Genomic DNA, 25,101 nt, shown 5'->3' on the forward strand with positions numbered 1-25,101 from the left:
ATGGCTAAAATTAATATATTAAATATTCCTTAATCAGCATTTTAAAATAGTAACTTCTAAACATAAATTGACAGCTAATCACCTCAAGATAATACAACATTTCTTTATACATAATTTAAAAGCAGTGTAAGGGAGGTAATCCAAACTTTACATTGTACTTTTTTTTAATTGTCCATTAACCAGGAAACCCTTGTTTTTCCCCCTTTTTTTGCCCCTAATTCCTAAACGGTTTGAGCCATAACCCCCCAAAGCCAATCCTAACCATCCCTTTGTGGTATGGAAACTTGTGGTATAATTTCAAAGAGATCCATACACCGTTCCACAAGTTATTGTCTGGAAACTAGAAAAATGCTTATTTGGGCCCCTTTTTGGCCCTTAATTCCTTAACTGTTAGGACTATAACCCCCAAAATCAATCCCAACCTTCCTTTTGTGGTTATAAAGCTTTTGTTTAAATTTCATAGATTTCTATTTACATTTACTAAAGTTATTGTCCAGAAACCAAATGTCTTCGGACGACAACGTGATACCAATATAGGACTGCAAAAAAGTCGTATAAAAACCTGTATTAATTACAGAAAATCTGTGGCGTGCTAACAAAAATGAAAATTTTTAAAACATCAAATTATCAACTGTAATAAATTGACTTTTTTCTATAAATTTATAAGGGGACGAAGTCCCCTATTACAGTAGAAAAATCAATAAGAAAAAAAAAACGGGGAAAATTTCCTGAAATTTTCATTGTACTAATGAACTCAAAATCATTAACTTTTTTTTGTCACTTTCTTTAATTCCCGCATTTGCGCAGAAATCTACTTCCTTCTTCTGGTCTTGTTTGTCATGAGTGAAATATATATTTATCAGTACAGTAAAATATAGGAAGGAACACTATAACAATTTCATTTCTAATTATTCTTTGATATGAAAAAATGTTACCTGATGATAGCGTTTCTTTGTTTACATTGAATATGACGTCATAACTAAAATAACGTCACAACTAAATTCCTAACAACAGAACCAAAATCAGAAACGTTACGGTATTTCCGTTTCTTTTTTAACAGATTTAGAACTTAAAATATGTTTGAATTAAAAAAAATAATTTATATAGACTTCATCCCCTTTCACAGGTAATGCCTGCCTCATATTAATTTTTAATAGAATTTAAACTTTCTTGTCAATAAATTTGTTTTCTTGTCCCTTATTCTGTCTTCTTGTCCCTAATTAGTGAGACCGATACATGTAAATATTAAATGCATTTTGTGGTTCGGAAAGATAAAATCTTTTAGGGATTTTAAATGGCATTTTTTCATCAGTGAGAACTGCAGAAGATAGTAAAATAAAGAAACACCTGAATTACATTTGATACTGTCCAATCAGTCACACTGTTTAAAAAATCATCTAATGTTGTGTATAAGTTAGTCTGTACTCAGGGTACTTTTTTATGTGACGGTGTCAACACAACTATTTTTGGCTCTAACTAAGATTAAAAACTTATCAAACAGTAAATAAAATGTAAATATGATTGAGATTTCGTTACTTTAAGTTACTGCATGATCTCTTATGGTTGTAGGTTAAATATCTCCTTTTACAAAGTTGACAAATGTGTGAAGAAATTTTTTCCATGGAGGCTGCCATTGATCAGGGGAGATAACTAGTAACAGGAATTTCTAGCTTTTCAAAAAGCTTGATGGACTTAAGGATGTTTGCAATCTCCGGCGCAGAGTTCATATCCGTTTCATACATGCTCCGCAATACTGCACTTAATATGACCTCTGCCATACATTGGTTGACCATATGAGGATTTTGACTCATGGCCGACAAGCATTCGGTATTCTCTGCAAAGTCCGATGCCCGATTGAGATGTTTGCTGCTCTTGGTTTTTGGCTTTATGGCAAATATTCGGAATCCTCTGGTATTATCCATGTAGTGCCATTAAAAAATTGCCCACTAACCCCTTTCTTTCTTTTTCATAACTTTATTATATATAGTTTAAAAAAGCCAATTTTGAAAATCATACAAAATCCTTGTTATTTATTTTTTTTATAGTTTTTGAAAGAAAAATGATGCCAATGTTAAATATACGAAAAATCTAGAGAAAACCATTTCCCGCCAAATTTCCAATGGCTTATATCTCAAAAACAAGGACACGGACCTATCATTTTTTCTGCTTTTTTTAGGTCTGTTATTTATATACTATCAATTTATAACAGTCTTTTTAAAAAGCTTGTTATTTTAAAATAGAGTATCGAACATCCTTATAAGCATTATTAAATATGAGTCGTACGTTTCTAGAAAGAATGACAAGTTCTGGTATAGGTTAATGACTCCATTTTAGGAGGGGGCTTAGATAGTATTTATGATGGGCTGACTATTGCTTCACAAATTCAGCACATAATGTTTGTAACAGAGGGACACAAATTCGTCTGAATCATGTGTTTAATGTTTTTCGACACAAACATCCAGAATACTTAAAAAATGGTTTTTCAATAACATCCCTTAATAATTATACTAGAACTACAATGCTTATAACTTTTATGTTCCAAATGAAAAAAAGGTGTAGAATCTTCTTCTTTCTTTTTTAATAGTATTAAAATCTGGAATGCGTTGCCAGATCATGTAAAAGGTATTCATGTCAAATCAAAAATAAAATGTAAGTTTGAAGTAAACAAAAACACATAATGAGTAATCGCAGGTCAATGTCAGATGCAGATTTTATATCTTATTAGATTGCTTTTTTATATGAATGTTTTAAGCTGTGATTTATAGATACTATTCATTGCTTTACAATTGAAAGATAAATTACTTTATTTTATTATCCACACCATAAGGACCCCATTGGAAATAAGCGTTTTTGCTTTCATAGGTCTACTTTGGGTAATGTGTTATAGTAATCTCAGGGTTATGGAATTAAATATATCTATAATCACAACCATTGCTATATCTTTTAGGGTTTTATGTAGCTAAGTTTCTAAATCGTATTATGTTTTTGTATATATTGGCTTTATCTGAATAAGCATTATAATTATTATAGAATATGGAACCATGGTAAATATAATATGTACAAAAGAGTTTTTTTTCATTGGTTTGGGTTTCTAGCTTTCATAGATAAACCCTGTAGCCAGTAACCGTCTGAAGACTTTGAAACATATAAATGCATTTTTTAATGATCAAACTCCATTACTTTCACCTCGATTTCCGATATTGACTCTATAAATGCAGAGGTAATAAATACACGGTAAAGTGTTACAACTTTTCTAATACATACAAACCGACAAAAAGTAAATAAATTATAAATCTCTGATTACAAAAAAAAAAACAACAAAAAACAAAGAAAAACCAGACCACCTATTATTGGTACCAAAATGCAAAAAGGATAAAAACACCGACGATTTAGAAATGCCTCCTTTTCAAAATTTATATAATACATCACACCGAAAAAAATTGTATCAACCGTTTTTTTTTTGTCCTTGTCACAGTTTGTAATCCCGCTACAATTTATACACAACTGAGTGACTATTTTGAATGGTGGAAGTACAAGGCCAACATACACCAAATTTGCTAACGTCAGAACTGATGAAACGTACAATGCTAAAAATGAAAGACATTTTTATATCATCATCTTTGAGATGAAAAAGCTATTTCCAGAGACATAAAATACAATTGTATGTCTCTGCAAATAGCTATCCAATTGTACGCTTTACAGAAAACTACTATTTGTCCAATATTACAAACTTTTTAGAATGAATTCCCTTAATAAATCTACCATCTTTTAAATTCGGATATTGTACCGAGAGGAAAATTATGTAAAGGTGCTTAATTTTAAAGAATATTCAAAGTGTATTCAACAAATGAAAATAACACTTTAAAAAATTTCACGAGTCGGAGGCGCTTTTCTGAATTTACCCTATCCTGAACACTCAAACCCAAACATCTGTCAATCAAACGTCCAACTTTTATGACATTATGTTTGGTCCTGAAATGTCTATGATGGATAAATGTCTAAGTAAAGGATCCAAATTTCATTTTCGATTTTAACGATGAAGTGAATAAAATGACTCTATAGCTATAGCTCTATACCCCACATCATCCATTTGTTAATGTATAAATACTCAAAACAGTATTGCTCTATTAACACTCTTAGTGCCGGTCATGACGTCACTTCAAAAATTCCACAAGAACAACAACAAAGAAGAGGGATACAAGTATAAGAAAGCAATTGAAATTCGGTAATATATAATTCTTCGCACCAATATAAAGACAAATCCGATAGAATTGACTGTTCAAAAATAATATAAATATGAAGCCAGACTTAATATGGTCATTATCTTATTAACTATGTAAATATACTAAAGCCACGTACTTTTATGTAATTTTTTATCCTCTTAAATTTATCAACTAATTCTGCTTAATTATCACAACGAAAAACACTTTATAAATTGAAATTTTCAAAGATATTAAAAAACAACATCGATCTGATTTAACGTACAATTTTTTACTTGGATAACAATCAATGAAAATGTCTCAACGGGTAAGTTTCTTTTACGTATGGATATTCATAATAAGTAACAACTTAAAAATATTATGAAATAAAATCTTTTAATCCAGGAAATGTAAACTAAATAAATACTTGTATAATATTTCACCAGGAATCATTTACTATAATAGTTCTTACCAGAGTTAAAATCAAGTGAAAGGATGGGTTAAAGTAAAAAAAGGGGTACATTTATTTAGTTAGTCTTAACAGTTTTTCATTGATTTTCTGATCACATGTTGTGTACGAAGTTTTTAGGTCACTGTTCAATCATCAAATAAATTACATTGTTAATAATCAATCATGTGACCATTTAAAGCTCGACTAATATTATTTTATTTTCGAAATAAATTTTAACCTTGTACCGGATAACTGCCTGCAAGTGTGTTTCTCCGTTGAATTGTAAGTATTTTATATTTCATATGCAATTTTCGACAGTTCGTCATATATTTTAGTTTCTAACATAGTATCAAACGTGTAACCATGCTTTAAAAAGCGTTTATAAATTTTATCTGTTAACTTCTACGTCGTTTGGATTCGAGAGAGTTATCGCATCGGCAATCATACCACATCTTCTTGTTTTAAATTTATATAAATCCTTTTGAATTTGTTTAATTGTATAACCTACAAGGACCAATAAAGTGGATATCCCTACTAAGGAACAAGTGATTATGGACACTGTCAACCATTTTATGTTTGTGTCTCTCAAACTTGTGGTCTCGAGCATATATCTGATTATATCAGAAACACGTGGTGTGTGCACTGAACGGTATCACTCTTTATATAGGATGAATGTGTAGGCACCTCTGCTACTTTAACTGTTAGTCCCCAAGCTCACCATCGGTCCAGCAACCAATGCTACATTTTGGCATGATTTAAATAATATACATATGTATATAGAACTTTAGTTTGTAATCTATACTGACACTTCACTACGGTTGCAACTGTCTGAAGAAATGTTGACATTTGACTGTTGGCTGTTCTGTTTGGGGGTATTTTGATGTTGATGTTCTCTATACATCAATGCAACTTTTGTTCGCGAGCGTACCGTGAACCTTATGAATTTTGATTTTAAAAAGAGGGGAGTAGATGGTGTTTCGTGTTCAGTACTACTCAATCTATAGTTTTCTGCGAAGTGTAATTGTGTGACGTTGTTGTTCTTCGAATTAAGTATGTTTAGTGCCCTTTGAATTCTTCTGACTTGAAATTTCTTTCTTGTCGTTTTGCATTGTTTCTGGAATAATCTTCTTCCGATGCACTCGTAACCAAAACCACTGGGACGCCAAAAAAAAAATATAATTAAAAAACATTTGAAAGCACCAACATAAAAGGGCCTGACAGGACAGACAAATCCGTCGTCAATAAACTTTGCATTTAGCACAAAAACATAAATTTCAAGCTGATTAACATTTAAAATGTACCATATAATCATACCGTTCCGAAGAACTGGTCACTTATTTGTTTCGAAAGCAGATACCAGAGCGATCTTTTCCGAATCAGATTCAAAGTGTTGGAAGAAAAAAAAAATACAATGCTTCAAAGCATTTCCTAGGAATTGTCAACAGTAAGACAATTGATATCAAATTGGATGCTGTGTTAATTCGATCATCAGACAAAAGGAAAATGGTTTCTGCTTGGTTTTTTAATACTGAATATTTTCTGTTTAAGACGATTTTGTTTTTCCCCCAGTTTTGATGAAATTTTATTATTCAATATATAAATACGCAACATAGGTCACATATAATATTTTGTCAAGATTGTAATTAAATCATGTCTTTGCATTGAAATCGAAACTTATCTAAGAGCGGCATGATAGATTTATTCGACCATTTGATTTTCGAGGGGAAAAGGTGGTGGTAGGGGATACAAACGGTCGTCCCCATATCTCATTTTTATGTCATGCAATCCTAACGAGACTGAAGGTGGGGTACAACGTTGGAAAGGACTTTTTTTCAAAGTTCCGATTACGTCAGTCAAAAATATATGCATGTAGTGTCATCGTACATTGATGCCAAAAAGAATCATGTATTATCAATTATCCTTTAGTCAAATATGCCACATCAGAGTCCCAGTAAAACCTATAGGTCTCACACCATAATAAACATTTATCTTACCTCCTATACATTTCTAGGAATATGATTGGTTATAAGCGACCGCGTGGAGACCCTGTATATTCCATATGGGGTTAGCAGGCGTGGTTTATTTTAATACACGCTTAGTAGTGGTGTTACGTCCCTTTATAAAAACAACACGGCGTTGAGGAAAAATTTGAAACGTTTCATTTGGACAACAGTTGAAGAATTTGAAGATGAACGATTGAAATAAATTCATAAAACACATTAAAAACTAACAAGTTATTATTGTTGGCATTTGTTTATGTATAGGCCTATGGAAGTAGGTTATTTATATTAAAGACTTGATCACTTTGATAGGCCATTAGTCTAAATGCCACATGTTAAGATAGTTGGTAAGATAAATTCGTTACACAGTGTGCTAGTGACCTAATACGATATATATGGGGTCAGTAAATTTCATATGGGGTTCGAGCTTCGCTCTCACCTCATATGGAATTTACTGACCCCATATATATTGTATTAGGTCACTAGCAAACTGTGTAACTTATAGTATCTTCTAGTAAAAAATGTAATTGTTTTACAGTCTGGAGATCCCAGCTGTTAATCTCAGGCTGAGTTTCATTTAGCTTTAACAACTTGTTTATCCTCTTAGGAAAGTAATGCATTGATATATTCTTTTGTTTTTCGTGTTATTGAAATTTCACTCCATGCATGGGCTCTGTGCGAAACATGTATAGAAAAGTTTATAATTATAAAAGAACAGCGTTCTAAAGTCATCACGCCGATGCACATATATTATGTGTTCTAGGACAATAATAACTCCCATATATTGTTTTGGCTCTTTTAAACTTTTTCATTTTTATTCTACAAAAAATGTAGACATGAGACTGCATATATATAACAATGCAGTTTTCCATATCTCAATTTCCTAAGGGCGTTACTCATGTACAAATGGTTGATCGGCATTAATTATTGAACACGTCGTCATAGAACATGCTTATATTTATATATTAACCATTAATAAAAATTTCATAAAAATCGGATAAGAAATGTAGGCGTGAGGGTGCTTACAATGCTCAGTATATTTTACATTTAAAAGTGACAAAATTATTCCTGTGCAAATAGTTGATCGGAACTGATTTTGAACTCGTCGAAAACATTGCTGATATTAACGTTTCATGTAAACTGCATACAATTTGACAAGAAAAGTATGGCTGAGAGCAATTACAATGCAATTTTCCATCGAATTTACATTTCAAAGGGAAATAACCCCTGTAAAAATAGTTGATCAGTTTGTCTGAGACATTGCAGATAAAAACATTAGATATGAAGTTCATAAATATCCTTCAAGAATTGTACTCGTGAGGTTTAAGACCGGAATGACGGACACATATATATATATGCACGAACACATTGACGTATACGCCCGGTATTTCTATGTTTCGGCGGGGGACAAAAGGAGATGTCCTTAAATAGTTAGAGTTGTTGATCTTTTTATCCAATGCATAAGTTTTAATTTATACACACTACGGACATTCGGTTGTACTAAAGTCATGAAATGAATAGTATTCACAACACATTTTTTCCTAAAACATTGAGTTTTTTCTTACTATAGATAAATTACCCGATTTGCTTACTGACAACGAAATATGTCCAAACCAAAAGCATGTGGCCTTTGCTTGTAACTATAATAAATCACTCGGTATGTAGCCTATTCAAATACATGTTCCAAATAAGAGAGAAGGTTTATAATTATCATGTCACCATCCTTCAAATCTGTGACAGCCTTTTCACTAATGACAGTATAGTTTGTAACTTCATGTGAAAAAGCAGCAAACAATTTCACATTTGTTTTGTAAAGAAAATGGAACGGAAGGAGAAAGAACTAGAGAAAAAATGTCCAATAGCTACCAATGGCATTGATTCTGGGGATGAGGACGCAATGGGAGGGTGTCCAATGGGACAAAACGGACTAGAACGTAAAATGAATGGAATGCCTGATTCATACAGCAAATACTTACAGGTAAGTGATTATTTAGGCCTTATAAAAAGACATAGGTTTACCCGACAGACCCTTATTTTTAGTGCCTTTCCGAAGGATTTGTTTTAGTCATTTTTGAACAAGAACTACCAAATAAAGTTAGACTGCTTACCATGTTGATATCAATAAAAAAAAAAATTTGAACAAAAACAAATTACACAAGTATTTCGGGCATTTTCAATTGACTTCTCAAGAGTTTTTATATTTCCAAAGAACTTAAATAAATCGATACGAATTGTTTTTCTTTCTCACAACTTTGTGCAAACTTGCGTCATAATTGAACAAATTTAGTTTTAAACAGATACATTAATTTAAGGCCACTTCTTTCCAGTGGTGTATAAAATCGACAGCAGTATATATATACGCATATATACAGTATTCAATAAGTACTGTGGTGCTATATGTATATATTTTTTCATTAAACGGTCTCACAAGCTACATACAATAACATGCATGATGGCCATCAGACATTATTTCAATCCCATTAATAGATAAAATCAAATAACAAAAAATATAAACTTTACGGTACAAAATACAAATACTTTGAACTTGGATACTATAGTAATATAAGTACATTATGTTTATGTAATGTCGCTGAAATAAGTCGGTGAATTCTTCATGCTTCATACGCTATTTTTATATGTCATAACAACTTTGATATATAGGAATTTAAAATAAAATAGTTTTATCTAAAGTAACAAATGGGAAAAAGAATAATGCAAAAAATGATGACGAGACGGTACCATAGGGGCAAACATATTAAATAATTTAAGATAGGTGGACGGACAACAGCCAAGAAAGATAATAAGGGACAGATAAGCAAAAGTAGACGAAAGCAATTGTTTTATAACATGTACAGAAAAGTAAAAGGTTGAGCACAACGGACCCCACTAATAACTAGGGATGGCATGGTAATCAATTTTTGTCCTACAAGTAACATCCGCCTTCGACACGTAAAAAGACTGATGACAAGTCTTGAACAAGGGAAAGAGAACGGGATCGTGAACACGACAAATGAACATCTAATCTAATGCACATATATTCTTAAAATACTTATGAGTAAATTTCAATGTTTATATTGTATCTGGTTCATTTGAATGTTTCGGAGTTAAGTATGTCATCCATTTTGCTGAACTAGTATATACATTATATTATGGGCCAGCTGAATCCCGCCTCCGGGTGCAGGATTTTCTGGCTGCTATAAAGACCTATTGGTGGTCTTGGCCTGTTTTCTACTCATTGGTCGGGTTGTTGTATCTTTGACACACACATTCCCCGTAACGGTTCTCTATCCTATCTATTATTTCAGCTAGAGAAGTTGTTAAAATGTCAGACAATGTCTAGTTCTATAGCAGGAAAGCCGGTTCACGACGAACACCTGTTTATCATCACTCACCAAGGTAAATATAATATTGCAGTAGCAGTATACGTAAAAGGTAATTTTGGGACAATTCGAAACATATGGCATGTTTTATTATACAACAGGTCAACCATTTTACATGAAATTTCGATTTATTTTGGGAGAAGACACAAATTACATGTAAAATTATATGGTACAAGCTTTTAATTATATAGATGTTGAAAACAGAATTTTTTCGCCAAACTTTTAAATGGAAATTATACAAAAATGGGACGCTTTTCAAAAATAAAAGTCAGTTAAAAATGTAACATTTTGGCCAAAAAATGATTGTATAAAGGTTCTGTGTATTAATATCATTTTAACATCTCTCCATACTCTTAGGAAAAAAAAACGGGGTATTTTCCTACCTTTTTGGTTCACCACAAACAATATTTTTATACAATGTAGTATAGTAACAAGGAAAAGGTAAATATTTGGTCTTTGAGTGCAAAATGAATTCAAATCATGACAATAATTAGAATTAAAAAAAGTAGCTGACGCTTCTTTGTTTTGGAAAAAATCACTAGCTTATTCCAAAGACATAATGTAAAAAAAACAATTTGCCGTATCAGTTGTATTTGGTATTTCAATCAATATATTTGTTCAGTTTTGTTTTTCTACTATATTTATGACAAAATTATTAATCAGTGAAATTATTGATGGATCAGATGGTAAAGAGTTTCTAAAACTGCAACAACAATAAATTTAGTTAATATTATTATTTTTTTACAACAAATATTTGGTTTGATTCGAGAGATCAAATATAGGACAGAATGACTTTTCTGTAATAGATTTTGAAATTATACTATATTCCAATTTAAATTATGTTTCAGCATATGAACTATGGTTTAAACAGATTTTATTCGAGGTAGATTCTGTCAGGGAAAGTTTTATGATGCCAGTAAGTCTATTATATAATTGTGTACTAATTGATGGTCCAAGTGTAAGAAAACAGACTCTACTTATTAGCTTAACTTGAATTTAACCTAGTTGTCAGTAACATTAAGTTCATACCCCCAAGGGTGATTGGGGAATAGAAGTATGGTCACCATTGGTCTTCCTCCGACCGGCAGTAAAACCCTTGCTAAAGTGGGGCGTCCGTTTGGCTGTGCGGGATGTACAAATTTGCAGCCACGTCCGGTCAGAATGGGGACGTTAAATCCGATGCCTCGTGTAAAGAGAGTGCCAAGCTCTTTGCACGTTAAGAACCTTTGCAACAACTCTTTGAGGGGTCCGTAGGTGACCTGTTGCAAGGCTAAATTTCTGTCCCTATTTTATATACCCTCTTTTCCCGTGGCAGTCTAAAATTCTCCGACCTTAATCCTGGACGCCTCTATTACAGAACCTACCTATTGTATTTATTGTTAATTTGTTCTCGTCCTGAATATGCATGAAATATTTGCCACTGGACGTTAAGCAACCAACAATCAATCAATCATTAAGTTCATTGCGGCATTAATATAGTGCCGATTTTGGTAGGATTACTATCGTCAATGATCTTGATATTGATTGTCCTATCATTGCTTGAACGCAATCATACGGTAGTTACAGAGTATTTCGGATCGGAAATGGTCCGGAAAGGTCGGCCAAGCACTCCCGACAGTTAACTGCGTCCCGTAACATTCGGGAAACTCAGCTAATTTTTTTGTACGGAATTAATTATTAATTTTTCTGGATCTGGGATAGAATGCTTTTTTTCTTCTGGAATTCTGGAATATTCAGATATTTATGTACCCTTTGATTTCAGATATATGGGTTAGAGCGTTTAGGATGAAAGTGAATTACGCCTCGGATGCAACACATTTTTAAAGCGTTATTTTCATATAACATTCTTTTGAATTTGGATTAAATCAAATAGATTAAGTTAATGAGATTTTCGGTTAGCAATCAGTTCCGTTTTGATATAATCATACATGTACCTATATTAGCTTAGATTTATATGAACAAAATTATCTAAATCTAAAAATTTATCGTTAATATACTTATTCTGTTTATATATTATAATTCCCAAAATTTAGACGAGGGAGCCTTCACTGATAAATAAAATGATATGTATTCTAATATTTAACAAAATTTAACCAAAATTAGCATATAAAGACACTAATAGACGAGAACAAAACAAGAATTATTATTGTTTTTATAGGTATTGGATGAAAATCAGATGCTGAAGATTGTCAACCGACTGAGTAGGGTTGTACTCATCTTAAAGGTCGGTATAACTGTATAAATACACCACCAAACATTGAATAGAGGGATGCTAACCTTAATCTACCATCTTCACACACCCATGTCCGGCTAACTGTCCGTTCGGCACAAAACACAGATCAAAGTTTGCTATAAACGATTACAAAATCCATTGTTGTTTTGATAGCAATCAATCGGGAACACATATTCTATTGTATCTGCCGTCCAGATAGCCCGTTTGTATCTGCCGTCCAGATAGCCCGTTTGTATCTGCCGTCCAGATAGCCCGTTTATAAGGTGCGATTCAGGACGAAATACATTTTAATGTGATCTATGAATGTGAACACTCATTCTGCATGGTTGACACTCTCAGTTGGAGATTTTATGTCCTTTCCCACATGTTAGCAGTGCCCACGAAGTCATATCGTACGTTTATGTCTAATTTGTAGAACTTTATAGAATACAGGGTCATGGTCATAGTTCGTTTGTATTTCATCTAATAAGTTCCCTTTGTTTTCTATTACATCATAATGATATGATCAAAAATAAAGTAATCAAATGTATTCAGTTTAAATGTCATCAAAATCTACAACAATTAAATCAATAAAAAATAATAATGATATAAGGACAGACTCTTTATGCTGATAACATCATATTTTCTTCTTATTTCCAGTTAATGGTTGACCAGTTTATGATTTTAGAATCAATGACGCCACTGGATTTTTTGGAGTTCAGGTAAATGACATAAAATGTGCTGAAATAATTTCTATTTGAGTAAACAAAACCGAGAAAAAACATATTCATTGTTTATGATTGTATACTAAGATAATTATGATCAGATATGAATTACAGAATGAAAACATTGTACAGTCAACAGGACACAGGTTTCGCTCCGTTTGGACTAGCGAATAGAAAAATGGTCACGTTTGCTCTTCTTCCGACCAGTGAAATCTCAAATCTTTGCCGAAGTGGGGCTTCCGTTTGGTTGTAAATTGGATGTATAGATACGCAGCCACGTCCGGACATAATGGAATGTTATATCCGGTGCCTACAGCTAGTGTCGAGAGAGTGCCACGCTCTCTGCACGTCCAAAACCCTTGTAAAACTCTTTGAGGGGTTCATAGGTCGACTGTTTAAAGGATAAATTGTGTCCCTGTCCAGTATACCTACATTTTCTAGTGTCAGTCCAATTTCCCGCCCTTCTTCCCGGTCGACCCCTGTTAAAGGATTTACATATTGTGTTTATTATTTATTTGTTTTCGTCCTGAACATGTATGAAATACTTGTAACTGGACTATTACAGTATACCTACATTTTCTAGTGGCAGTCCAAATTAATTTCATCCTTGTCGGGACGTACATCGACCGGTTCCCAATTAAATGACTTACATATTGTATTTATTATTAATTTGTTTTCGTCCTGAACATGTATGAAATACTTGCAACTGGACTATTAAAGTAAACAACAATTAATCAATCATGCGTTTCCTCACTGTTTTTTTTTCTTTGTATATTTTCCTATTGCATTTATGAGTTCTGAACATGATACACAGGTTCTGTATACCTCTATTAGATTGATACTGGTGTATATCAAGTAAATGCTTTAATATTTTTTACAGACAGTATTTGTCTTCAGCCTCTGGATTTCAAAGTCTACAGTTTAGATTGATGGAAAATAAACTTGGAGTTAAGGAGGTAAGGTTATATATTATTTATTATCACCTAATGGCTTTGAATACTAATCATTTTGTGTTTTTCTTTGTTTGTTATATTTTATTGTATTTTATGAGGATCTCAGGGAGGATTATTCTTATGCTAGCTGCGTTATATCGTTGAGAATAAGTTTTATAGCTAGCTGCGTTATACCCTTGAGAATAAAGATTTATTATTTTATTATAATTTATTATTGATGACAAAATAAGAATTTCTTTTAGAAGTTAAAATAATATTGAATTAAGTTGATAAAGAATATCTCCAATCATTATGGTAGGTTACAGTGACAGAGCCAGCAACATTTCCCCTTGTTTCATATAATACATAACATCTTTTATGTTGTAAGCTGTAGCTCATACAGGCCTATGGTTTCGTTTAGTGATCGACCTTTGTAAGGTACACGAATGAAATTTACAGAAATGCTGGTCTAATCTATACCTTTTAACACTAATCTCTTGATATTCAGTCTGATTTCTATGCCTCGCCATGAAAGTAAGGTGACATGTTTTCATGCCTGTGTATCCGTCCATCCCTCATGGACGATTATGTTATAGTTTTGATTAGAGGTTAATATTCAAAATTTTGATTTAAAGAAATTTAAAGTTTTGGTCTTGGGTAACTTAAAGTTTTGGTCTAAGGTAATTTAAAGTTTTAGTCTAAGGTAATTTAAGTTTTAGTCTAAGGTAATTTAAAGTTTTGGTCTAAGTTGATTTAATGTTTTGGTCTAAGTTAATTTAAAATTTGGTCTTGGGTAATTTAAAGTTTTGGTCTAAGGTAATTTAAAGTTTTGGTCTAAGTTGATTTAATGTTTTGGTCTAAGTTAATTTAAAATTTGGTCTTGGGTAATTTAAAGTTTTGGTCTAAGGTAATTTAAAGTTTTAGTCTAAGGTAATTTAAAGTTTTGGTCTAAGTTAATTTAAAGTTTTGGTCTAAGATAATTTAAAGTTTTGGGTAATTTAAAGTTTTGGTCTAAGTTAATTTAAAGTTTTGGTTTAAGGTAGTTGACCATGAAGTTGTGGCATATCGACTTCAAAATTAGTGCACATGTTCATTGTAGTGTAAACTTAAAAAGAAAACTATATGCTTATTAGGATTTTGACCCATATTTCGCAGTTCTCTAGAATGGAAATGTTGTTTTACGCACATATACTCTTACTAATGCGAAATTTGAATTTAAAGCAAAAGAACAAAATATGTTGAAACAACTTTATTTCGCAAAGTAATGAAAATGAAAGCTTACAAAGGCATGTATATGCATTGTTTTATTTCAGGAAAATCGAGTAAAGTATAACCAGCAGCACTATATGAAAGTTTTTAACGATGAAGATTCAAAACAAATGTTAGCAGACTCTATTACATCGCCTCCGTTACTTACTTTACTTGAGGTACGAATAGTCGGACTTATTTGTTTATTTATTTTTAGTTTATGCATTATGGCACCATAACAAGCCTTATTCAAATAAGATGTAAAATATTAGTAGACAACATAGTTAAAATGTAAAAGTGATAGCTGTCATTGTTGTCAGAGAAATAAGTATTTCTGAATAAAGATAAAAAGCTGTATGTTTTAGAATATGGCAATCTTTCAAAAAGACATACACTTACAAACTAATCAATCAAACAGCACACAGATTATATAGCGGGCGACATTTATTTCTATGTATGTATAAAGTTAAACAATGACTGTAGATGTGTATGAATAAATGGAGATGTAAGGTATACATCTATCAGACAGAAACCCAACGACCCTACAAAACGTATTATAGTCATGTTCGTGTTTACAACTCTAATAATCCCGATTGGAGACTTGAAATGAAAAATAAAAAAAATGAAATAGAACCTTACAATGATTTGCATATTGTACGTTTTCCTTTTTATTTCAATTATAATGCATTTGATTGTATTATAAAACAGCGCCATCTTATTGGGTGTTACTGTCTTACACATTACAGTAGTTGTATGTTTTAAAACAGGCTACTGTCAAAGTTTTACCAAGCCTTTTTCATATTTAAGAAATGGCTGGAACGGACTCCAGGATTAACTGACCATGAAAGGGCTGACTTTAACTTCTGGGAAAGATACAAAACAGCAGTGTACCAGTGGATTGAAAACGACTGGCATACACCATACATGGTAAAATCAAAATAGCATAGGGATTTACCAGAAATTCTATGTTCTTAGAGACGGAACATTTTTATTTGATCTTCTTATATATCATAATCGTTATTTACATTTTCTAGCACTAGGTCGACACTCTGTAACTCTTACTTTTGGACTTTTGCGATGATTGAGCAACCTAGTCCTGGTCCCCGATGGTACAATCATCGCATGCAGTAGTCATTGCTTCGGTACTGTATGATTTATAACACCTTTCTTAGATTCTGCTTTGATAAATTTAGAAATTATTTAGCCCAAATAATTATGACGTCTTGAAAGGCTATTTATTATTTTTATTTCTGTGACGCCTAGCCTTTCAAGACGTCATAATTATTTGGACTAGAAATTATTAAAAAAACATGTTTCGAACTCTCTCTCTCTGGAAAATTGAAATTAGGTTGATTTTATTGTAACTATTCTGTTTAGGCCCTATTTTGTCATAAATCTCACTAGAAATTCAAGTATTTGTGCGTCATTTGGCTTGTAAATGTTTGGATTTGAGAGTCCCGGATGAAGGTTGATGCTTCGAACGCAACAAATTTATAAAGCTATACTGTAATTGGTTATATTATTGAGTATAGGACTGATTGTAATGTCGAATATGCAGTTCTTTTAATTCTGATCTGGATACAAATTAAAGATATGAAAGAAGAATGCATTGTAAAATTTATAAATATGTGTAAATAACTAAATATTCACCTTCTGTCCTATTCGTATTATGTACAACATAGCTTTTTTTCTATCTGCTGTCTATTATGATGCTAAGCATAAATGATACAAATAAAGCATATATACATTGCATTCCGTATTAACAGAACATTGCTTTAGATAAAAACAATTTTAAAAGTGAGTTTGCTTGTTTGATGCACCATATGAATTCTTCAAAATATTATTTCTCGCCAGAAGAAACTACGAACTTAGCTACTGGAATCAAAAAGTATCAAACATTGACGAGCAATGTACATAAAATAAACCAATATAATATTTACAAATTCAACCAATGCGTATAACTGATATTTGGTATATAAGAACCATATTACAAATGAACTAAAAGAATTACCGTGGTTAATATAACGTATTAAACTTATTTAAAGGAAGAGACAGATCCGAAACAGAAAGAAATCTTGCTTGCTGAATACAACAAACAAAAGGTGAGGATTTTTCAATTATAAGTTGAAAATTACATGTTCCTCTTTTTTGTCATTTGAAACTTAACTTTTATGAGCATATTTGAAACCTTTTTCTAGTATGTAACATTTCTAGCAGTGTTAAGCCACATTTAAATAGTTTGTCAGAACAAATTATTTTAACCTTTAAATTTACTTCTCAATCTTATTTTCGAAAAATAAATTTAGTTTAATCTGAAACTTCGGGTTTTTGCATGTTGTTCTACTTACAGCTAGTTAACCAGGTTGTTGAGACATTGTGTATTTGTTGAGAACATTGTGTATTTGTTGAGACATTGTGTATTTGTTGAGAACATTGTGTATTTGTTGAGACATTGTGTATTTGTTGAGAAACATTGTGTATTTGTTGAGACCTTGTGTATTTTTTCTTGTAGGACTCGTTTGAATCTGTGTTTACAGCTGAAAAATACAACGTCTATGTAGAGAGAGGTAAATACTTTCTCACGGGTATTTGATTCTTATACCCGCGCTCCGAAGAATATACTGGTTTACGTGTTTCCTTCCATCCCTGTTTCTGTCTGCCCCATCGAACTTTTATCGCATTTTCTAAAGAATTTACAAATCTTATATTTGGATCCAAGCTTCATGTGTGCTGACTTTTAAAATCCATTGCTTATCAACATCTTGTTTACCGAATACTTATACCGGCGCGAATATTTGTGAGCAGTAACTAAAGGTTCTACGTGTACTTGTTTTAAAATAAAATGTCTTGGAGACAGGAAACTCATATAAGATAAGATAAGATACGATATATTTTATTACCAATTAAGGGCCCACAAGGGGCATATAGAGAATACAAGTATAAGGAAAAGAACATTGATTAGCATAAATACATAGAATTTACATACACAATTACGATACAATTAGACAGTAAAAAAACCCTTGGTTTATTGTATATAATATATTTATATGAGAAATAAATACATCTAACTCATATTGACTTGAATAAATTTTCCAACAGCATTAAGAACCTGATTATCTCTACAGCTTAATAAATATATGAATTTTTGCTGATTGTTTAGTAAAGTAAAGTTAGGTATTTTATGGCAAACAAAGTCAAAGAGAGCATCTCTATCAGAGTTAAATTTTTCACATGAAGTTAAAAAATGGATTTCATCTTCAACACAGCCTGAGGAGAATTTTTATCAAATTCTTTCATTTCGTGGAATATTAGAAAAAACGACCAAATTCAATTTGAAGCTTATGAGCAGATATACGTAATTTACAAATAGCTCTTCTAAAATCAAAGTTCTTTACCAAAGAGAGATAATTTTCATAGCCAAAATTTTGTTTAAATTTGAAATAATTGAACAATTTTCCATCAGAAGCATTTTTTTGGCTAACATACCAATTGTTTATATATTTAGTGTGAATTAATTTGTTAGATATATTCAAAAATGTATATTGTCCAAAATGTTTTACTTCTTGTTAAATTTCAAAAACTTCTTATAATTTCTGAACAAATGAGAACCAAGAAATTATGTTCCTCTTTTATTTTTTAAACAGTTGTTTTCGATCATCAGTACTTGGTTAATATAACATTGTTATTGACATTAGAAGAAAAAAAACCGTACAGTTAATGTTCATTAGACAACATAAAATTGTTGTACAATTATAATATTATTAACCCTCAACAACAACAAATAAATAAATAAAGAGAAAACAGCTTTGTAATTTCTATCATATTCATAAAGGTCATAAAATCGTGTTTCGTTTATGAAACACTCTTAACCTTTCAATGGAAAAAGCCGCTGTATAAATTTTATGTCCGTGTACGGTTAAAATGAAGAGTAGGTTATCCCTCATAACTAAATACTGGCTGGCAAATCATTAACCTTTAAATATGATTTCTTCGATAAATTTCATTTAAGAACTTAAAAGCTTTAATTTAATTTAAATTTGAATTTTCTTATTACATATAAATAGTTGGTATGTATATTTTCCCACCTGATTACACTGGAGCAACTGTGCAAAATTGTTTTCTATTTGTCAGGCGAAAGGAGAATAAACCATAAGGCATTCCAGGGTGCACTGATGATATCGTTGTATCGAGATGAACCCAGATTCAACCAACCATTCCAGATGCTTACTCTGTTGATGGACATAGATTCCCTCATTACTAAATGGCGCTGTAAGTTTAATATTCATCATTGCGTAAGTCGAAGAGGAAATGAAACCAACAGAATAATGGCGAAAAAACAAACTGTCTACAAAACACTGCATAGAAAATTTAACTAAAGACTTCAAGCAACACGAACTCCACTTCAAAAATCCTAAAAACCTAAAAAAAAACAAAAAAAAACGGGGGTGATCTCAGGTGCTCCGGAAGGGTAAGCAGATACTGCTTCACATTCGGGGATGTCACAATCGAGGAAAAGAGGACGTGATTGTGGCTACGAAAATGAAACATACCCGTGGTCATTAGTGATATATTTTCCATAACGGTGAATAAAAAAATAGTTCTACGATATTATGTAGTAAAAAGTAAATAACAAAAATACCGAACTCCGAGGAAAATTCAAAACGGAAAGTCCCTAATCAAATGGCAAAATCAAAAGCTCAAACACATCAACGAATGGATAACAACTGTCATATTCCTGACTTGGTACAGGCATTTTCTTGTGTAGAAAATAGATATTTAATAGAAAATTAAAGAGCACGTTTAGTATTTTGTTCAAATATGATTTTGTTTTCGTAATGATAACAAAGTAAGTCCACTACCAAAGCTTTTCAACAAATTATTTATATGTGAAAATTGCAGTTATTTACAGTGAATTGCTCATATTGAAAATTGTTTAAATATAGTATTTCTTACTTTTAGCTTTGAAATGAATTGATGGCAAAAATAAGCTATTGAATTGTTTTGTCGACCTGTTAAATCAAAATTAGTATATCAAATTCTATGAATATCTTTTCATTCCTTATAATTATCTCTTTCATATTTTATATTTACGTTTTGAAGATTTTTACTCGCATAGTGTTTGAAATCATATTTCTGTTTTTTTTTTTGTTATAGATAATCACGTTATGATGGTTCAGCGCATGATCGGAAGTAAAATAGGGACAGGTGGATCTTCTGGTTACCATTACTTACGGTCTACCATCAGGTATGAAGAACACGAAATAAATATTCAAATGAACTTTGTTATATACATGTTGTTCTCATGCTGACAATTTCTCTTCAAGATCGCAGCTTTGCAAATCCTTGAAATTTTAAGATCTTCTAGCAGTTTATTCTCAATTTTTATAACCTTGTTTTGCTTTTATGTTTAATCAATACGAATAAAAACAATATAATACTTTATAAAATTTGGTGTGTCCGAATCACTTTTCTGGATATACTTTATCAAGAACTCTCAGGTTGAAAGCTTTGAAATACAGTTTTGAAAATACGCGAATAGCTGACCGTCTGTATGACCATAGCTTTACTACTAACGCACATCTAAAGATTATTTTTTTTCTCATCAGAGATCATCGACTGCCAAGAAAAATGCTTTCCTCATTTAACCTCATCAAATAAATTTGAAAATCGCGAAATAAAATCGCTGCGAAGTGGGCTAGAAAGGGCTAGTAAGGCAAGATAAAGTATTCGCGAAAATAAGTTGGTTTACAGTATAATAAAATGTGTTTTTCTTTAACAAATAAATGTGAAACAGTAAAATTGAGAAAACTAACAACATAATTGATAACAAAACAATTTACGAAAAACAAATATGACAGACTTGAACCAACAGCAACGACTGAACTACATGCTCCTGACTTCGGACATGCACATAAAGAATGTTGCAAGGTTAAACATATTTGTTTTGTCTTTATGGCTATACATAATATGTATATGGATTGACAATCAATGATATTAGTAGCAACTACTAAAGAGCAACACGATTCATGTACAAAATGTATACATTACAGAGGGTCTGGATTGGGTTTACAGAATAGAGAGTAATGAGCCAATATTGCTGAAGAATGGAAAATAAACAAAACAATAAAGTAAATAAAAATAAAGAAATGAGAAAATGGGGTACTTAAATATGAAGAACAGAGAACAATAGGAAAAAATTTAAAGAATAAAGAAAAATGACATAAAAATTTCAAAAGAATACAGAAATGAAGGACCTCTCAGCCAGACCCTTATCAAAGAACAAAACCAATAGCAGCTACATTAAACCTCATCATTCTTCTTTCGTCCTATTTTTAAACAGTCTTAATGAAAAGAACCTTTCAGCAAAATATTTTTGCTTCTGCTTGTGTTGTGGTCCGATTCTATTAATTTACTTCTCAGAAGTTATACAGTATTTCAACAACAGTATCATATGTTTGTAAATATTGTCATGTGTGTCTTGGTAACAACCCAATATTTGGATTTTACACCAATAAAATGATTTGATTTATGTATAAAGTTTCTTTTTGTTTTCAGTGATCGATACAAAGTCTTTGTTGATCTGTTTAATTTATCAACATTCCTTATTCCACGTCAATACATCCCACCACTAACAAGAAGTATGAAGAGGACTCTCAGTACAGTGTCCACCTCACGTCTACCAGAAACGGACGAATTAAGTGATGTCACCGACCAGTTGGATAAACAAACATTAGGATCGAGTCCTCGTCAGCTGACTGGAACAAGTCCACGTACTAGACCTGTATTTTTCACCTAATAGACCTATTGCACGTATTTTGAAAGTGATCGCTTTTTGTAAAGAGAATAAACAAAACACTTGATAAGTCAAAAGTACACTCATATTTCATGATGTTTGTTATTTGTTTAATATTTTATGCCCAGGAGACTTGATTGTTTTAGCCGATACGGTTTTGTAAAAAGCAGTTCAAGTAATTGGTTATATATCTTCGAAATATTACATCAAAGCCAATGAAACAATTTCATTTTTGTAGATACAAAAAAAATTGATATGATGAACATTGTTCTAACAGCAATGAAATTGTGTATTATATCTGTTACATTAAAATGTTATGTAAAAATTATATTGTTACGGTAATAAAGTTTTTCAAAAAGATGAAAGTTGAGATGTTTTCGTAGGTTGATCTCATAAAACACATATTTTTGTCAGATTATGTAGCATTACTAACTCAAGTTAGTTTTAACTTAAGTAAGTGTAGCATTGTATATAAAGGACAAAAGACGACTCTAATTATAAAACAGGACTTATCAAATTTATTTACCTGTAATCATACGTTAGTTACTACTTTTATATATAAAATTACGTTTGTAAAAGGCAGCTACGTACATGTAACGAGAATTAATACATCAAAAAGGATATTATTGAATTCCAAACGATAGATTTGCTAAGGCTTTAGGCTCTGAAAATAACAACCAAGGCTTTGCTTTGATAATATTTTCTCCAACGATTAAACAATGCTTGAATGGCTATAATACTGAAGATGAACAGAAAAAAAACCTAAGCAGTTAATTTGCATTAATGTATGCTTAAGATAAAGCAACAAATGTATTTCTGCATTAATAAAGAATGTTCAGTCCACAAATTGGTACAAACGAAAATCAAAGTATTCATCGATCCACTATTTGTAACCCTCTAAAGTAAATGAACAAACAGAAATCAAAAGTAGCACATTGTTTTCCTCTTATAGTTGATGTGTTTCCCTCATCCTTGGTTTGTGACCCGGATTTGTTTCAGTTAAATCGATTTATGACTATTGAACTGCGGGATACTACTATTACCTTTACATATTGATTATTTTAAGATAAGGACACCTGGGATCTTTTAGTAGGACAATACCGTTGCTGTAGTAAATTCTCAGTAGTACATTCTACCTAATCGGTAATGAACCAAGAAGCACTGAATAAGAATGACACAATCCATCTCATTCAACAATTCCGTCAACAAAACTTAAGACGACTGATGGTACTATCTTATTCACGTCTGAGTTAACATCATTTTGCTGGGCATAATTTGTTTTGGTCTTACATCCCGGCGATATTATATTTTGGCATTGTACAAGGACGTTGGATGTGATGTTTTTCTCACACTTTTTTGGACGTCTTTATCCTGAATCCATTGGATGTGTACTGATTGATTTCTGCTCTTTGGTCGGATTGTTGTCTCTTTGAAACATTCCCCATTTCCATTCTCAAGTTTATTTTAAACACACAGCAATACGCACAGTAAAACTCAGTTTAAAAGAAGTCCGAGTCCGATGTTAGAAAAGGTAACAAAGAAAAGTTTAAATGACACAAATGTGCGCACGTAAAACTGATTTTACTCCATTCTGGTGTCTGTACTGAATCAGACTATCTGAATCATGTGTTGTTCGTTGCTGTTAATCTTTGTTTGTAAATGCGTTTGTTTCGGAGTATTCAGTGTTGATGGTTGATGTGGTCTGTTGTTCTATACAGTATTTTTAAAAAATTATGTTAACCTTTAAATCTAATATCATGAGATTTGAAAATTCAAAATTTTAAGTAGTAATCTTGTAAACTAAACAGCAAGATTTTAGGAATAAAGAGATTTGATTTCATATACATAAAGGAGTCAAGGGCATTAAGGCGAAGTTTTGGCCCAAGAAAAAAAAATGTTTGTGAACTATTTCAAATTCGCACATAATGTTCGGAAAATGCATTAAATCAAGAATACTAAATGATTAACATAAGATTTTTCATGTTATGACGTCACAAATCTACATCTACATCTACATCGTACAACGATCCATCAGCTCATTGATGACTATACGTCGGCGCATCTCAAACAGAGACTTATCAAAATATAACAATTCTATTAGTGCAATAATCAAAAATAATTTTGTGCAAAAATAAAAAAATAAACACATTTACATATTTACAAACAGGGTAGATATCTAAATGTACTGACTTTGGATCACTATTTTAAACTGATCCAAAGAGTTAACGCTGATGACTTTTTGTGGAAGTGAATTACACATTACAACTGTGAAGGGAAAAAAAAACTGTACTTAAAGTAATCTGTCCTGGTGTTGAATGTTTGGTATGGTAGTGAATTTGTGAATCTAGTGTTTTTGACTGGCTGTGGTGAAAGATAAAGTTCGGATCTACTGCTATAAGTTTGTGTGTGATTTTGTACATCATTGTTACTCGTAAGGAGTTGTGTTTCACAGCTGTGTTTTGCTCTGAAGCCATGCTGGTTATCCACTAGAATGTTATGTGTGTCCAGATGTTTTAGAATGTTACTTACTACAATGTGTTTTAACAGTTATATACAGATTAACATGGTTAATGAGACAGGCCTGTAGTTACTGGCTAGGTATTTTTTGCCTTTAAAAAAAAAGAAATTGCATTTGCGTGTCTCCAGTCTGATGGTACATCTCCTTTCAAAAAAGATTTGTTAAAAAATGAAAATGTGTGATGTGGTGCAAATTCTGATGCAAATTGTTATAGTATGGGTGCTGGTATTTCATCTGAACCTGTAGCTTTAGATGGATCAAGATATTTTAGTTTTTCTTTTCTATAACATTTGATGTTACATGTATTTCTGACATAGATTGATAACTGTCGGAAAGAGTTGGTATTTGTTCTTTTTCATTTTCAGGAGTAAAAACAGAGTGATATTCTTTATTTAGTATTTCAGCTTTTTGTTTTGTATCATCTATCAGCATGCCCTCAGATCTTTACGATGCAACTCCTGAACTGTCTTTTTTGGTGGACTTGATGTAATTTCAAAACTTTTTCTGTTTTTGTGAAGTTTGTAAGCTTTCGTCGTAGCAAATGATGTTTTCTAAATATGTCCTGTAGGCTTTTCTTGTCTCTTTCTGAGTAGTTTCTCTGTGTCCCTGTACTGTTTATTAATTTATTGTGTCAGTCTGTTTT

At 31.8% G+C, this 25,101-nt stretch overlaps 2 protein-coding genes across 2 annotated transcripts in view; one reads left to right on the forward strand and one right to left on the reverse strand.

The window, feature by feature from the left end:
• LOC127714314 (glutamyl-tRNA(Gln) amidotransferase subunit B, mitochondrial-like) overlaps positions 1 to 1,646 on the reverse strand; it is a 28,828-nt gene extending 27,182 nt beyond the window's left edge. The window contains exon 1 of the mRNA XM_052220376.1: positions 1,537 to 1,646. Coding sequence (XP_052076336.1) covers positions 1,537 to 1,634 — 98 coding nt within the window. The 5' untranslated portion in view covers positions 1,635 to 1,646. The remainder of the gene's footprint in view (positions 1 to 1,536) is intronic.
• Positions 1,647 to 4,825: 3,179 nt separating this feature from the next.
• LOC127716691 (tryptophan 2,3-dioxygenase-like) lies at positions 4,826 to 22,305 on the forward strand. Its single transcript, XM_052222925.1, has 14 exons — positions 4,826 to 4,932; positions 8,467 to 8,628; positions 9,956 to 10,046; positions 10,879 to 10,946; positions 12,189 to 12,254; positions 12,903 to 12,964; positions 13,848 to 13,923; positions 15,213 to 15,326; positions 15,955 to 16,074; positions 17,193 to 17,249; positions 17,660 to 17,714; positions 19,279 to 19,416; positions 20,302 to 20,392; positions 21,703 to 22,305. Exons 2-14 carry the CDS (start codon positions 8,470 to 8,472, stop codon positions 21,941 to 21,943), a joined length of 1,338 nt encoding a protein of 445 aa, XP_052078885.1. The 5' UTR covers positions 4,826 to 4,932; positions 8,467 to 8,469; the 3' UTR covers positions 21,944 to 22,305.
• Positions 22,306 to 25,101: the final 2,796 nt, after the last annotated feature.

The sequence above is a fragment of the Mytilus californianus genome, unplaced genomic scaffold, assembly GCF_021869535.1.
Source record: "Mytilus californianus isolate M0D057914Y unplaced genomic scaffold, xbMytCali1.0.p SCAF_9, whole genome shotgun sequence".
NCBI classification, from domain to species: domain Eukaryota; kingdom Metazoa; phylum Mollusca; class Bivalvia; order Mytilida; family Mytilidae; genus Mytilus; species Mytilus californianus.